This window comes from Rhamphochromis longiceps, linkage group LG5 (genome assembly GCF_057381845.1).
Source record: "Rhamphochromis longiceps isolate RC_006_pf linkage group LG5, R_longiceps_female_GT1.1, whole genome shotgun sequence".
In the NCBI taxonomy this organism is placed as follows: domain Eukaryota; kingdom Metazoa; phylum Chordata; class Actinopteri; order Cichliformes; family Cichlidae; genus Rhamphochromis; species Rhamphochromis longiceps.
In genome coordinates, this window is record NC_140561.1 from 18050398 (window position 1) to 18065380 (window position 14983).

At 39.1% G+C, this 14983-nt stretch overlaps 1 protein-coding gene across 2 annotated transcripts in view; it reads right to left on the reverse strand.

Annotated features, from left to right (window-relative positions):
* The window catches only part of mdfi (MyoD family inhibitor), a 32283-nt gene extending 18301 nt beyond the window's left edge, over positions 1–13982 (reverse strand). The window contains exons 1-2 of one of the 2 annotated variants that reach the window (XM_085406235.1): positions 13525–13982; positions 12228–12417 (exon numbers count right to left, since the gene is read on the reverse strand). In XM_085406235.1, coding sequence (XP_085262361.1) covers positions 12228–12378 — 151 coding nt within the window. In that variant the 5' untranslated portion in view covers positions 12379–12417; positions 13525–13982. Of the gene's footprint in view, positions 1–12227; positions 12418–12852; positions 12948–13524 lie in introns of those variants that run through there. The other variant, XM_085406236.1, reaches the window with a different exon arrangement.
* Positions 13983–14983: the final 1001 nt, after the last annotated feature.

The window sequence follows — 14983 nt, forward strand, 5'->3', positions numbered from 1 at the left end:
GACGGGAAATACTTCCTGCTTTTCTCTTCTATTTGATAGCGGTACACAAAACTCACACCCATACAAACACACTTAAAACACTTACCGTACACTCCAATAATACCTTCCTGCATCTCACACTCACTCTCATCACACATACTTTTATCTCTGCCATGTGGAAGCGATTTTTCCAAGACCCATATTTTGTCCATTAGACTCAATCAGTCTGCTCAGATATGAAAACCACTAGTTAGAACAGCTGTCCTGACACCAAATGTCTGATTTAGAGGTAACTGTGTGTTGTAGTCGACATGTATCACTGGCAAGCAGTACATGTCTATGTACTATGCATGCAATAACCCACCTTTATATATTTATCAAATTCCTTAAATAACACTCAGTGCTGAAACTCAGTAAATAGTAAATTAGAAGCAAATAAAAAAAAAAACAGTATGTGTAACTTCAGGAGGCTAATCATAAAGTCATTGAACATTGTGTTTCATATTCCTATAATCAATGATAACGCTATCACTCAAAATTGCAAGTAACATATAATCATCTATTGTTCTACACAACTGGTATCAATTTGATAAAATGTTTGAGAATGGATTGTAAAAAAATAATAAGACACCATATGCTGGTAGGCAACAACTGAGTCTGATAACTTTAGACAGCTGGCAAGTTTTTAAAAATATTGAGATCAGTATTATAGTTTATTTTTTAAAAAGGGCATTTATCAGTTCAAGTCATTGTGTTTCTCGTTTTTCCTCATTCTTTGGAAACTGCTTTTGGGGCCAATTACCACAGTCACACAAAGCACAGAAAAAAACCCTTCTGAAAACTAAAAGTCAGTCTTATTTGAGTCCCCAGTAAGAATCCAATTGAAATACAGAATTTGCTAAAACTAAAACAACTTTGCAGCAGAAGTCTACAGAATACCGCAGACACTGTTGGAAAAACCCCATGATGGCTTAAAAACAAAAACAAAAAAAACAATAAAAGTGGGATAGGCTCCATTCGTGAGTTGCAGATGGGACACATACAAACAGTGTGAATATGAAACTATGGTTAATAAATATAATTTTTTGAAAAATAAATAAAGAGTTTGCTGATGCTATCGTTCAAACTTTTATCAAAAGAAATTCCAATTGTTATTGTTAATGATCGACTTTAAAACAATATCGGGTTTGAACTCTGAAGCAGGGCACGTCAGAAAAAGGGAGCACCCCAAGCCGTTTGATCATATGATCTTATGTACTCTTGAATCCTTCACTACAGTTTGTCTTTGTTTTTTGACTGTGGGGTAGCAAGGGTTAAAAGTGTATGGGACTTTTGACTTAGCTAGTCAAAGCGTTCCCTTTGTAGATGTTCGAACCCACGATTGTTGGATCGAAACACATTCCCACAAACCCTCAGTGCCATCCAAGCAGGCCATCAACCAATTTTGCGTTGGCATAAGGATCAAAACACATAACCGCTCGACCTCAGAGCCAGTTCTGAGGACCATGAAAGATGAGCCTCTAATTAAAATCAGACCAGACCAATCAAGAGCCGGTGAGGAGATACGACTATGTGTTTACACTTGTGGGTATTTGTTTGTCAAAGCTTGACTATATACCTGTGTATATTTCTGTATTTGCAAGTTCATGTGGGTTTGTAGTTTGGTATATGTACACGTGTCGGTGGCCCTGAAGGGGCGATTCAGAGCAATTTTAGTCTCCTTGTAAACAAACAGTTAACCATTAAACCAAAAACATATGGATCCCATAGGGTAATGATTAGCATAAACACAACACACACAGACACTATTTACATGAACGTGAAAATGATGTGACATATCCTGAATTACCTGAAGGGAAGCATTTCCTGCTGTTCCTCCTGGGGATGGAGTGTGTTGGTTTATAGAGAACAGAGGGCTGAGCTGAGTTTACCTGCTTCCTTTCAAACTATCTCTACACTGTTTCTACAGCTCCACTATGACATCTTTAAAAACGCAAATGTCTAATGTGTATGCAAAAGGAGGTCTCTTAGGCCCTGTGGCAAAGACAGTGTGCCTGGAATGTTTTCAGACACTTTAAAGGTTTCCATGTTATGCTATATTCCAGACGCCTTTTTAAAATGGATTACATTCATTTATTCATCCATGTAAACCCACAAAGACAAAACAAGAACAAATTTGAAATGTTTTGTTAATTCATTTTCAGCAAAAGACCAAAATCGTTGATAAACACCTGGTGTATCCTACCATAATCAATTGTCTTTGAGATGCTTCTACAACTTGACTTGAATCCAGTGCTTAATTAAAATAATCTACACACACACACAGCTATGGGTATTAGGGCTCACTGTTGATGGTGTGTCAGAGTGAAAACCAAGCCATGAGGTTAAAAAATGAGAACCACCAACAGGATGAGTTTAACAGTCTTCTATAATCTGGCCAAAGTGAGTTACTGGGGATGGGCAGCCTTGGTCAGGCAGGCTCAAACAAACACTGTGGTCTTTTTCTGGAGTTGGCAGAACCTTAGAGAAGAACACGGCGCAGTACTCCAACAGCAAAGGCCTGACAGAAGCGGTTACTCACTAGCAGGCACATGACAGCATGCTGGGAGTTTGACATTTTAACCACATTTAGACCAAGAACTCTGGTCTGATGAGACATAAATTAAACCATGCCACAAAACAGATACTTGGCATCACTTCATTAATACCATCTGCACAGTAAAATGTGGTGATTGCAGTATCAGGAACTGGGAGGTTAATATAGATAGAGAAAAAATCCTGAGTTGAAAACCTTTTCGAGTGTGGTCATGACTCCAGGATTGGAGCTATTTCTCTAGCAGCTCCATTCCCACAGGGGCAGATACAGGAAATCTTTCATACCTTATGTAACAACTCTCTACAATGCAACGAAGGTTATCTTATTTTGTATCAGACTGAGGCAAAAGCTACGTTTCAACAAGACAAAGACCTGAGGCATGCTACTACAAAACATATGAGTGATTCTGCAAAAGGCCTAGAGTGTCCTAACCTGGCCACAGTGGAGTATCTAAGAAGAGACCTAAAAAAGGGTGTGGGCAAGCTTTCCCTATCTAAACATTAAGGAGACTTGAAAAGAAAGAAGTAGCAGCAAGCTTAAAGGATAATGCCAAAGAAGACTCAAGGCTGTAATAGCTACCAAAGGTGCAATAAGTATAGGTCAAGGGTCTTAAAATTGTGTGAATGGTATAAGTTAGTCTCTTAGTTTTAGTACATGAATTAAATATTCAAAATGTTTTGTCATAGTAAAGTACTGTGAGTGCAACTCAGAAAATAAATAAAAAGAGTCAAGTTTAGGATGAGTGTGCAGCATGAAATATTGAAGTGTTAAATAGATGCAAAAACTTTCTGTGAAAGCTTTATTTAAACTTTTGTACATTTACTGACAGAAAGAAAGAAACAAACGTGTGCTGAAATAAAGCAAAACCTTCACTGTGTGATGACAGCTAAAACTCTAAAAACTAAAGCTGTTTAATAAAGTCAAAATATCCCCACCATGTGACTTTTTTCACTATTTTTTGCACTAATTTTCCTTCTTTTATAGAAATATTATTTGGATGTTTTGAAATATTTGAATTTGTGTTCATAAAACAAAAAAATACATTTGTAAACGACTTCCTTCTTAATATTTTGTGACAATATTGACACAAATAAATGTTGCAGTTGTGTTCCTGTGTTCATACAGCATTTTAAAACACTTCATTCAGGCCCACTAGCAGAGAAACTAGCATAGAAGAAGACATGCCGAAGAGCAGCCGAGCAGTTATCTGAGCAGCAGTAATGACTCGAACTGATTGAAAACACACACACTATCAGTGGGGTGCTGACCAAGATGGAGTAAAATATAAAGACAAGAACACAGATCTACGCGCACACACACACACACACACACACACACACACAGAAATTAAAAGGGAAGAAGAAGCAATGTTTAAACTGCAATTCTAGCCAATTGGAAAATCCCACACCAAGAAACTGACACTGACATAAGCATACACTCACAGAATAAGTCGAAAATCAGAGATTATGCTTGCTGTGAGAGAATGGAGCAGTGTAAGCTCATTAAAGACAAAAAATGTCTGCTGCTGAACAGGCTTAAGGAGAATTTAATTGTGCCACTCTGTCTGTGGGATTCTTCTGGTTCGTGGGAAAATACTGGCTCTTTGCTAACAGATGCTACACGGCTGTGTCTGTTAGCAAAGCAGCTAACAGAACTCTATTTGTATTAGAATGTAAACACACCTGATGTAAAACAAGGACACTGTGCTTCAGTCTTAGTATCATGAACAGAGTAATGTATCCAAAATTCACTAAGATTTGACATTAGAAAAACATTGTTTAAAACGGTTTTTATTTCGATTTTTTTTTTTAGTTTTTAGGTCTTTATAATAGTGTACAGTAACACTTTCCTCTTATTGCTTTCATGTATTTACTGTAACTGTATTTATTACAGAGGTACTGATTGATCAGCCAGATATCGAAACTGGACGATTTTGAGCGTTATGAGCCTTGAATGGTGACCACCCTGTCAGCTTCACGTCAGATTATGAGTAGGTTACCGGTCAAGTCAGATGCGGCAGCATGAGCCAACAGTCGCACAGACACTCACAGGCATACGCTAACATGTTGTTAGCGTGGAAACTCTTTGCTGTAAGTGAAGACGAAAATGTTGGGGACTGTTGGGGGACCATCGTGGAAATGTTTGAAACAAAAATCTTAATCAGACATTGACCAAACTTATGAACACACTGGAAAATGATGGGAGTAACTGAGATTTGTTTTGTTAAATAAATCAGGTAAAGATTGGTGTACAGCAGCTAATTTTCAGTTAATTATTTCTACTTCAGCAGTTCCAAGTGAGACTTACTGCAGCTGTAACTTACCACAATTTGGGGAAAATTGCAAACTTTGATCATTTCTTTTTTTATTATGAAAAAAATATTTTGCATTGACGAAAATTCTATTTTTGTTTGTATGTGTTGACATGTAAAAGTTCGTAGGAAAAAATTTGAATTGGCAAAAATTTGTATCATCTTAGTAGAGATCCAAGTGGAAGGGGAGGGGGAGAAACACGAGGAGAGGGGAGTTGAGACAACAGGCATTTTATAAAATCCAACAAAATCCCTGCTTTGGAGCTGTCATTTCAAAGTGATGTCATTAAATATGACGTCTGGCACAGCTGCATTAGAAATTGCTTTGTTACAGCCCAACTACTTCGACATTTTATGATCCCAGATGCCATATAAGCATAACAGTCTTCATGAGAACTTTTAAAATTCAAGCCTACTTTTAGTTCACACCACTGTGCAATGTGACAGCTTACTACAATACGATTTGATTTTTTTTTTTTAAACTAACACACAAACAAACAGAGAAAGTAAGAAAGTTACAAAGCCAATTGCCTTAAATAAAGATAGAAAGAACATTTCTGTAGATCTTTTTTTTGTCACATGTAAGCAGTAGGGGTGCAACGATATTCGTATCGATATTGAACCGTTCGATACAGTGCTTTCGGTTCGGTACGCATATGTATCGAACAATACAAAATTTGTAATTTATTTTATCAACTTTCCTTCTGACGATGCTGTCTGTGTTGAGCGCTCAGTGAATCTGCGTTCGACTACTCCGCCTAGGGTCGACAGTGCAGCCTAGGCGGAGTAGTCGAACGCAGATTCACTGAGCGCTCAACACAGACAGCATCGTCAGAAGGAAGAGCGCAGGGCAAGCTAGTGAGACAGAAGTTAAGCTCTCCTTACAACATGGACCTCCCCCACCCTCATTCAGATCTGGCGTTTGGAATTATTTTGGTTTTCATGTGACGTATGACCCTGAAGGTAAGCGAGTCATGGACTAAAGTAAAACAGTATGTTGGATGTGCCATGCAATGCTCAATTACATGGGTGGGAACTAGTGTGTTAGCGCAGTTAGCTCGTTAACGTGTTGGCCGTCTAGCCCCATGCACGGGCGATCGGCGGTAGCTCATTAACGGAGATTTGCCGTATAGTGGCGTTAAGGTCATTTCAACGAGATTAACCTGAAAGCACTAGTGGGAACACGACGAATATGACTGCACATTTACGCCGACATCATCCTAGTGCAAAGACAAGTGGAAGCAGAAAAAAAACAACAAGCATGCTACTAACTTTAGCCGAGTCATTTAGACAGCTGTTAGCACATGATTCTCCTTATATGTTTAATATGCTGCTGAGAATATAGCCCAGAAGAAGCGGATAGTATAGCTTTTATTTTGGAAAGAGACATTTCTCTGTAATAAACTCTCTTTTCCAAAGATGAGTGATTCCTCAATCAGATACAGGGCTCGCAATATCGCTAGCCCAACGTCCTGGAGCTAGCGATTTTTTTCAGTCGGGGTACCAAAATCTATCTCTTCCCTGCCCGTCGGGCTATTGTAGGAAGGAAAAATATATGTCAATGCTTTTGCATTCTTTCGGAAATGTAGCTGGGTAATTATGTCATTGGCATCGGTGAGCCACTGTCAATATGTGACATATTGAAATCGCGTTTGAATTTGCTCTTGTTTTTTTGCTTTCACTTTGCAATCGCGCGAACTGTGTATAGAGAGCGACAGCACTGATCTGTGAGTGATGATAATTTGTGCACCAATTCCTCTGACATCGTCTTATTAATTGTTAGCTTACTATGCAAACATGACAAGTGAAATCTCCCGCAGCTTAAACATGTGAGAGGTTGATCGCGCAGAGAATCGCTGAGCTTATGTGAGTGCGTGTGTAAAAGCAGCAGGATATATATTTGACTACGATGACCTGGATGACTGAGAACCTTCACAGACAGATATATATTTTAGTTCTGCTGAGCCAAATAAGACAGGTCAGGGTGAAGAAGTGACAGCCAAAGAAAAGCTTACCACAAAATGGAGAAGTTATGACAAATCAGACTATAAGGCAAAAAGAAAGTGCAGCTTTATGGTTTCATGGACAAAATAATTTCTGTGGCTGCAATATGACGAGCTAAATAACCAGGGCTGCATATAAGTGGTCCGCAGGTGCGCATTCGCTGTCAAAATAAAAAACACGCACAAGGGTTAGGGTTAAATTTAAAAACTGTACTTTTGAGTTAAAATATATATTTATAATTTTAATAAATGACAAATTAAAAAGGCATGAACATTTTTTTTGTATCGAAAAAATATTGAACCGTGACACCAAAGTATCGAACCGAACCGTGAATTTTGTGTATCGTTGCACCCCTAGTAAGCAGGGGTCATGTGTTTTTACCCATGACTGTTTCTTGGAAAATGGGTAATAACGCACAAAGAATATACCTGTGTTCCCTTGATTATCAGTCGTCTGACAACTCATCTCTCCTCCAGATGCATTTTAACAAGTGAGTCGTCCTTCAGCACAGAGTTCATGATGGAGGCAAATAGAGAAATGTGAAAAAACCTGAGAGAGGAATAATGATAACTGAGGACACTGTATGCTCATTGTGTGGTAGTGACCTGACTTCAAGCATAAACTGCTTTAATATCTATTTAACTATAAATAATACCATTACTTACAAAACAAGCATCATAACACACACACACACACACACACACACACACACACATATATAAATATATATATATATATATATATATATATATATATATATATATATATATATATATATATATACACACATGGATGATCTGATATTGTCGTGTTGTTGGTGTTGTTCCCACATCATCATGAAAATGTTGTTCCAGGTTCAACATTGCAACTGACCAATCACATTCTTGTGACATTATTCTTTTGCGCGCCAAGCCATTCGTGCATTTATGAAATTCCAATGTTGCAAGGACAATATCAATTCTGCTTACCATTTATTAAAGGGTTAGGGTCAGGGTCCGTTGATCGGCGGACAGAGACTGTTTCTCGCAGCTTAAGTACAGTTTTTTGTTTTACGGCGGTTTTTCCCGAAGTCGCAAAAGTATGACGTCACAACATTCTGATTGGTCACTTGCAATGTTGATCCTGGAACAACATTTAGTATGATGATCTGGGAACAACACCAACACGACAATATCAGATCGTGCTACATACATACATACATATATACATACATATACATATATATATACACATACACATACACAATAAAAAGCCCCTTGTTCAAATTTGTAATTTGTGATCTCATACCACGATGACATTATCTGTACAACAGGATTGATTACGATTTAAAGAAAGTGCTATAGTAAATCATTAGTGTGAGAAACAGAAAGAGCGCAGGCCACCAGAGCAGCAGCAATGAGCCATTCTCAAATGTTTGTGAGGTAGTAAAGTAAAATAAAGCACGCTCATTTTCGTTGGTCAAAAACGCCATAAAAATGCCTCAAACTGCTCTGAGTTTATTTCAATCTCTGTGAGAAACCAAATTAGACACAAGCCTCAACAAACCTCAAGGACTAAAAAAGGACAAGCAGGAAAATAGCATCTACACACGCGGGCAAAGAGAATGAGTTAGTGTATGAGACAGAGAGATGAAATAATAGGTAGAAACAGGTTAGACTGTGACACAGAAGGTGCATTTTACAGAAGAGAGCACCAGGCTGATCACAAAGGCTGAAGAGGCATAGGATGAAGAAGGTGGACACTTGCTTGCTTTCATCAAGCTTTTTTGATGTGCAGATGTTGACAAAAATTGTATCTGCAAGCACCCCACCCCCCAAGAAATAAATTAATAAATGAAGCAGTTGCTTGTTATTACGTGTAGCAACAGTCAACAACAGGCACGATTTAATACTTCAGTCTTCAGTTCATTTGCAAATTGCTGGGACTGCACGTTTGTCATGTCTGGACAGAGTCAGGCAAGCTGTTACACTCTTGTTCCTATCTTTATGCAAAGGTAGCCACTTGCTGGATGTTGATCCATAGTAAACATTCAGTTAAATTAGAATTTTATCAATCATGTTAACTAAAAAAATAAAATACAGAAAAAGAAAGAGTAAATCATTTTAGTAAAAATCTAATCTGTTTGCGGTAATATAGCCTCACGTGGCTTTTTTAAAGGTATTCAAATTTATTGTTGCATTGGACTAAGCACTGTAGTTCTATACCCAGATGATGACAGCAAACTCTATGACAACTCACAGGCTGACACAAGAAGTACCTCACACTTTGAAAGCCTGAAGGTCATAATTCAAAGCAACTGCCAGAGTAGAATAAGGTTAGAACTATGATATTCTGCTGTTTATATGCGAATGACACAATAACACTGGTGTTTTCTTATTTTGCTTTTCAACATAAAAAAAACCACACAAGTTGTTTTTCTCTTATACCCATTCACCAATCTTGAGTCAGCTTAAACTCTGTCCCACAGAGATCAATGCAGTCAAATAAATGCCAAGATTTTCATTTTGCTTGGTCATAACGTCAAACATTAACTAACTACAGCTGATTGAAATTGCTTTCCATTGTTTCCATCAATGCTGGAAAAACAATGGAAGTCATCTTAAACTGTAAATTCCAGCATCTTAAGACGCTGATAGCTATTTGAAATCTCAAATAACATTTGTTAAAATTGTAATTTCACTATAAAAAAGGCTGCAGTTCATCCTTCATGCAGGCAGGGAACAAAGAGAAAGAACCAAGAAAACAATGGCAGAGAATCGGGTAAAGATTACAGAAGAAAGGAAGAAAAAATAGAGTGCAAGAACTCCTAGTGGTTAGAAAGCCTCAGATGTGGTAAGAAAAGGCTCCTTCACTGCATCTTCATGCCTGAGAGAGAGCCTTACTCACAACAACAAGAAGAACATGTATTTTAACACGCACATAACGCAAGTTTATGGACAAGTGATGACTGAGAGAGCTTCATTCACCTTCAGATAATCAGACTGTTTTAATATTGGAAGACAGGAGTGCTAAATATTGTGGCAAAGCATCAATTGTTCTCAATTTAATTATTGCTTTTTTTTAACTGTGAAGGGTCTTATCTGCATAACTTGGTAAAAGTGTTCAGAAATGAATGCAGCGCAGCACCTTTGAATCAATGCTAATCGGTGCTCAGAAGACAACAATGAGAATGGGGATGCCATCTCTCAAAGCTAGCTTCCTACCTAGCTAAAGCAGCAAAAAACACATCTGATACTGACGCATCTGTGAAAAATATGCAAAGCAGTCAATTCAATACAATTTTTAGGCTAGTAAGGAGCAGGTAAAGAGACAAAGATACCATTGGGTATCTTTGTTGGCCTTCAGACAACAATTCTGACGCTAAAGAACCAAACGGGACAGGCAAAAAAAAAAGAAAAAAGGTAAAGAGACTAAAACTCACATCATCAGTTATGCTGGTTAAGTACCTCTCACAGGAACAGAGGATGCCATCCTAGAAGCTGTTACCCCCATTCTAATTATGGACCAGTGGTCAAATCTTTCTTTGAAGCCTAAATTAAAAATATACATGGCTGATTTTGCACACGATCTCTGGAAAACTGACTACTCCTGCATGTAACATACAATAGAAGATTGACTGCATGAGACAGTCTTACTTCTGGAAATTCTCTGTTTTGTTTAGTCAAGGGAGCTTTCTTAAAAGAGCATCCAGCGGACAGGTCACAGGACATCTACTCGCTCACTGTAAATTCCCACGGTCTTTGAAATGGAATGCTGGAAGGTTAAAAACGGTTTGATGTCCAATCATCTGCTTCAGACATTTACTTTCTCGCATGCAACTCTGTTGAGTAATGTCTAGAAAGGCTCAAGGATACAGCGCATGTGTGCAACCGCCCCATGTTTCTGTTGTGGTGTTGCAAAGCAGCCCACTCTTGATGCAAAGGGATAGGTAAAGGTCCAACAGAGCTAAAAGGATGACCTTGTTGCTCTCAGCAGTAGCCTGAACCTATATAACTTAAACCTGCTCAAACACACAGACCAGACGGCCAAAAGAAGCTTATCTTTAGCAGAAGAAGGATCATTTACACTTTGTGCTGGCTTCCTGATGAGCAAACAGAGGTAAAGTCAGCACAGCCGGGAGAACATGTTTGGGCACAAACCTTCAATTTAATAACTCTCAAACTCTCCAAGAGTTATCATTAAAAATGATGCTGTACTTATAGTCATGGTTAACCACAATGTAGCATTGAACGGAGATGTGTGTGTTGATGTTAAACACAGTAATGATAAGAGTTGTGTCTGGACTTGAATTTCAAAAAATAGACAGAAAAAATAAAAGGAAATAAAACATTTTCATCAACTATTAAGCAATTTTGTGGCTGGTTCCCATGGCCACAAGGCACTTAAATCTCTGCACACTACCCTAACTGTTAACCACACCTACCCTAATTACCCCATAGAACCTGCGCTCTGATCTACGTACACTCAGTGCTGTTGTTTTCCCATTGAAGCTTGAGGAGACTGAAGTAATTTTGGCTCATTCTGCATGAGTCATTCACATGAAAACAGCCCGAAGCTGAGTCCACATCTTCCTCTCCCCGCCTCTGTGTCAGTTACCTCTGAGCATGACCGATCTCTCAAAGCCAAAGGGTCACAGGTTCATTCCCAAATTCCCAGGAGCCTAATTGTGCCATTTAAGTGTTCCATAGCGCTGAATCAGTCCTGACCACTCAGATCACCCAAGAGCACGGCCCCTCCTCGGACCAGTCTCAGCAATTACCTGACTACACAACAGTTGTGTCATTAAGAAGGCTTTTGACCTTATAAATCTCAGTAACATCCAGCAAAAACACACAGTGGTTTTCCCAGGATAAAGTGTGAGTTCCTACAGTGTAGCCCCTACCTGAGTCTACCATTAGAGATTATTAATTACTCAGTCTCAAACTTTTAAACACCACAGTGACTCAAGACTTTTCCACTTTAGAGAACTCACATCAACCTATATTACACTTTCGCTGGGGTGAATAAATCCATTCCAATGTTGTTTTCAGAAAACTGTATTACAATAGTTCTACTGTACAGTCAAACACACTCTGGATGACCTACTAACATAACAAGCTTCACATGCATGAAAGTAAATGGTGAAGCTTCACTCTCAAATAATCGTGCTCCATTGTTTTCATACCAAATGGCTAATCTCTTTAATAACTAACTCATTTTTTCACTACTTTCAAACACCGCCTCCACAAAGATGACAACATTGGTTATTGTAAACACTGGGCCTTCGTGGCACGCATGGAGTATGTTTATGTTTCTTTTTTTCTCTTTTGTTTTTTCCCCCAACAACCTCTTTCTTACCATCACCAGGGCAGGGCTGTGGGCTCGGACAGCTGTTTTCTCTCTCTGCGTTTGAGCTTGTTTGCAAACTTGGTTGTGGAGCTGGCAAACCGGGGTCTCCATCGTTAGGTGGCTCTCGCGAAATGGCAGCGGCACTCCTCTCCTCATCCATGGGCGTAGGCCTGGCTCTTTAGGGAGGAGGTGACTGAGCCTGAAGCAGGGAGACGAGATAGCCCAAAAAAGAATTTCATAGAGATGAGTCATGTGGAAGATTTCTCGTTTTCTTTTTGATATGAGCAAGAAGCTAACAGACTACAGGTACTGCTGAACCACCATCAGCGCCTTTTGGCAGGATCCTCACCACAGGAAGCAGTGCGTGTTTACAAAGGAAACGTCTAATAACAGCCTGCTTTAAATAACGTCTTCAAAGTATGCTTTGACAGTAACAAGTATTTATTTATATATAACACTGTAAGCCACTTCAACACTGCAACGTGAGGTAGAGAGACAGGAATAGGTCAAGAACAAAAAAAGTCGTATAAGTCAAATAACTTATTCATGAAAACAGACATAATTTCTATTTTACAAATACAAATTATCATACTACATGTATACAAATCTCGGAAACCAATAACACCGCACTTACTGCTTACACTTGCTCCTTGTTTAAAGTAAAAGATGCGTTTTTGAGAGCCCTCGACCATCGGAGCAAGTTTTGTAAATCATTATCGGGAAGTTCAGCGTATACCTCACGTGCCAGTTTGGGCACGCGCTTTTCCTGCCAAAGTAACTCAGCTGGGCAGCTGTTTGCGCGCTCCCGTAGCTCGCTCGCTCCGCACTCGCTGCCTCCCAAAAAGTTTTGACCACCTTTGCCAAGTTTTAGAGCGAAAAAAAAAGTTCGAAGAAGCAGAGTTTGGTAAGCTTCACCATCAACCACCCACCCCCACGGGTGAGTTTCTCAGTGTTTTAAACGGCATGGCCACAAAGTTTGAAGAAGTTTCGGGAAAAGAGAAAAGTCACTGCAGCGCACGCTCACCAAGAGCTAGCTGAAACATGTATACTTGTAGCGAGCTTTTTATAACAATAATAAAGTGTCATTTTCCATAATAAATTCAGACTGAAATATTGAACATGAACGCAAATATGAGTGATAGCTAATGACGGACGTGCTCTGGTTATCTTCGACACGAGTCTCTGCATGCTCAGACCAAGCTCCGCTCCAGCGTGAGGATAATTTCTCTGCCTGAGTTAGTGCGGCTGAAAAATCTAAATGCAACTTACTTTGACAACAATAACACCGCAGGAAAAAACTTCTTACCTTCTTTCTGGCTGGAACTCTTTGCAACTGGGCCTTTGAACTAATTCATTTTCTGGTCGCTCCAGGTGGACTTCAAGCCCTCTTCCAATCCAATCTCCCCCCCAAACTCTTGTCACTTCACACGAACACCAAGTCTGTCTATGGCTCATGCAGGTAAACTAAACTCCAAATTCAGAGCATTTTCGCCAGCGGAGATAATTCTCTCTCCGCCTCTAAACTTTCTCACTCCTGCTCGCCCCGTCCTCCAAACCAGATGTTGGGAGGTTTAACGCTGCAAGGCTGAAATCTCTTTGTCTGCGCTGCAGGTTTCCTCGCTTTCTACTGCGTTTCTGCACCACCTTACCAAACTTATTTACAATCTTAAATTGAGTACCCGCTTCGTGCAACCCGTTTCGCCTCCTGACTCCTTCTATATCCTACTTGACTCAGACTTCTGCTCCTGCTGTTGGACAGGAAACTACAGTGAGCAGTGATTGTGCTTCCTCCAGGCTAGAAAGTAGTTGGGCTGAGCTGTACTGTCATATAATTACCCCCAAAACCCGAACCAGACGCAGGACTAACTAAGGCAAGCTTTCATCAGGAATTATGAGCCCAGAAATATGTTTTGGCACTAATAATAGTCTGTAAAGATAATCGTTTTTGCCAAATTGCAGCAATGCAGTTAACATTTATGCTCAAAAACACTTACACAATACAGTATGTTTACAGTTACTTTATTGTCTCTATAACATTTTAATGTATCAAACATAAAACAGGCCACTGTATGACATTCTCTAGTTTGCTGTGGAGTCTCTGTCGTTTTGTATTCTTAATGAAAGTCAATAAAAGTCCCGTATATGCAGGAAAATATTCATTAGCTGCTGTTTTAAAAACAAAAATATAATTTAGCAGTGATAGTAACTTATTGCGTTTTTTAATTACTAGTGTTTGGTAAGATGCCAAGTCCATGTATAGCGCTTTGACACAATCTGACTAAACCTTTGTTTTTCCTTGCAAGAAACAAACAATTTTTACAGTTTCTAGTTTATGTCCTGCTGCTAGTCACTTTGGGGATTTTCATCATTCATTCCGGCGCTCTCAGAGTCTTTTAAGGCCAAGTTAGACACTCAGTGATTCATGTTCACAGTGTGAAGTATGGACTAAAGAGTTATAACAAGAGATCTTGCGGTGCACATTCCTGCCTTGTACTTACTGTACATACCACTGACATCAGCCACTTGTTTTTCAAATCTGCTACACTGATAACAACAAGTGCCATTATTAAAACTGGCTCTAAATACCGGCTCTTTTGAAAGTAGTTTATCATCATTAGTATTAAGTAGAAATAATGAATAAGAGAGACATTTTTTTATGAAACAAATGCATGTCAGCATGAATCAACATATCAAAATGTTACACTTCATAGTCATATAAACACACTCAGATGACTTCAGTGATGGTGATGCTGAAACAGTTTGAG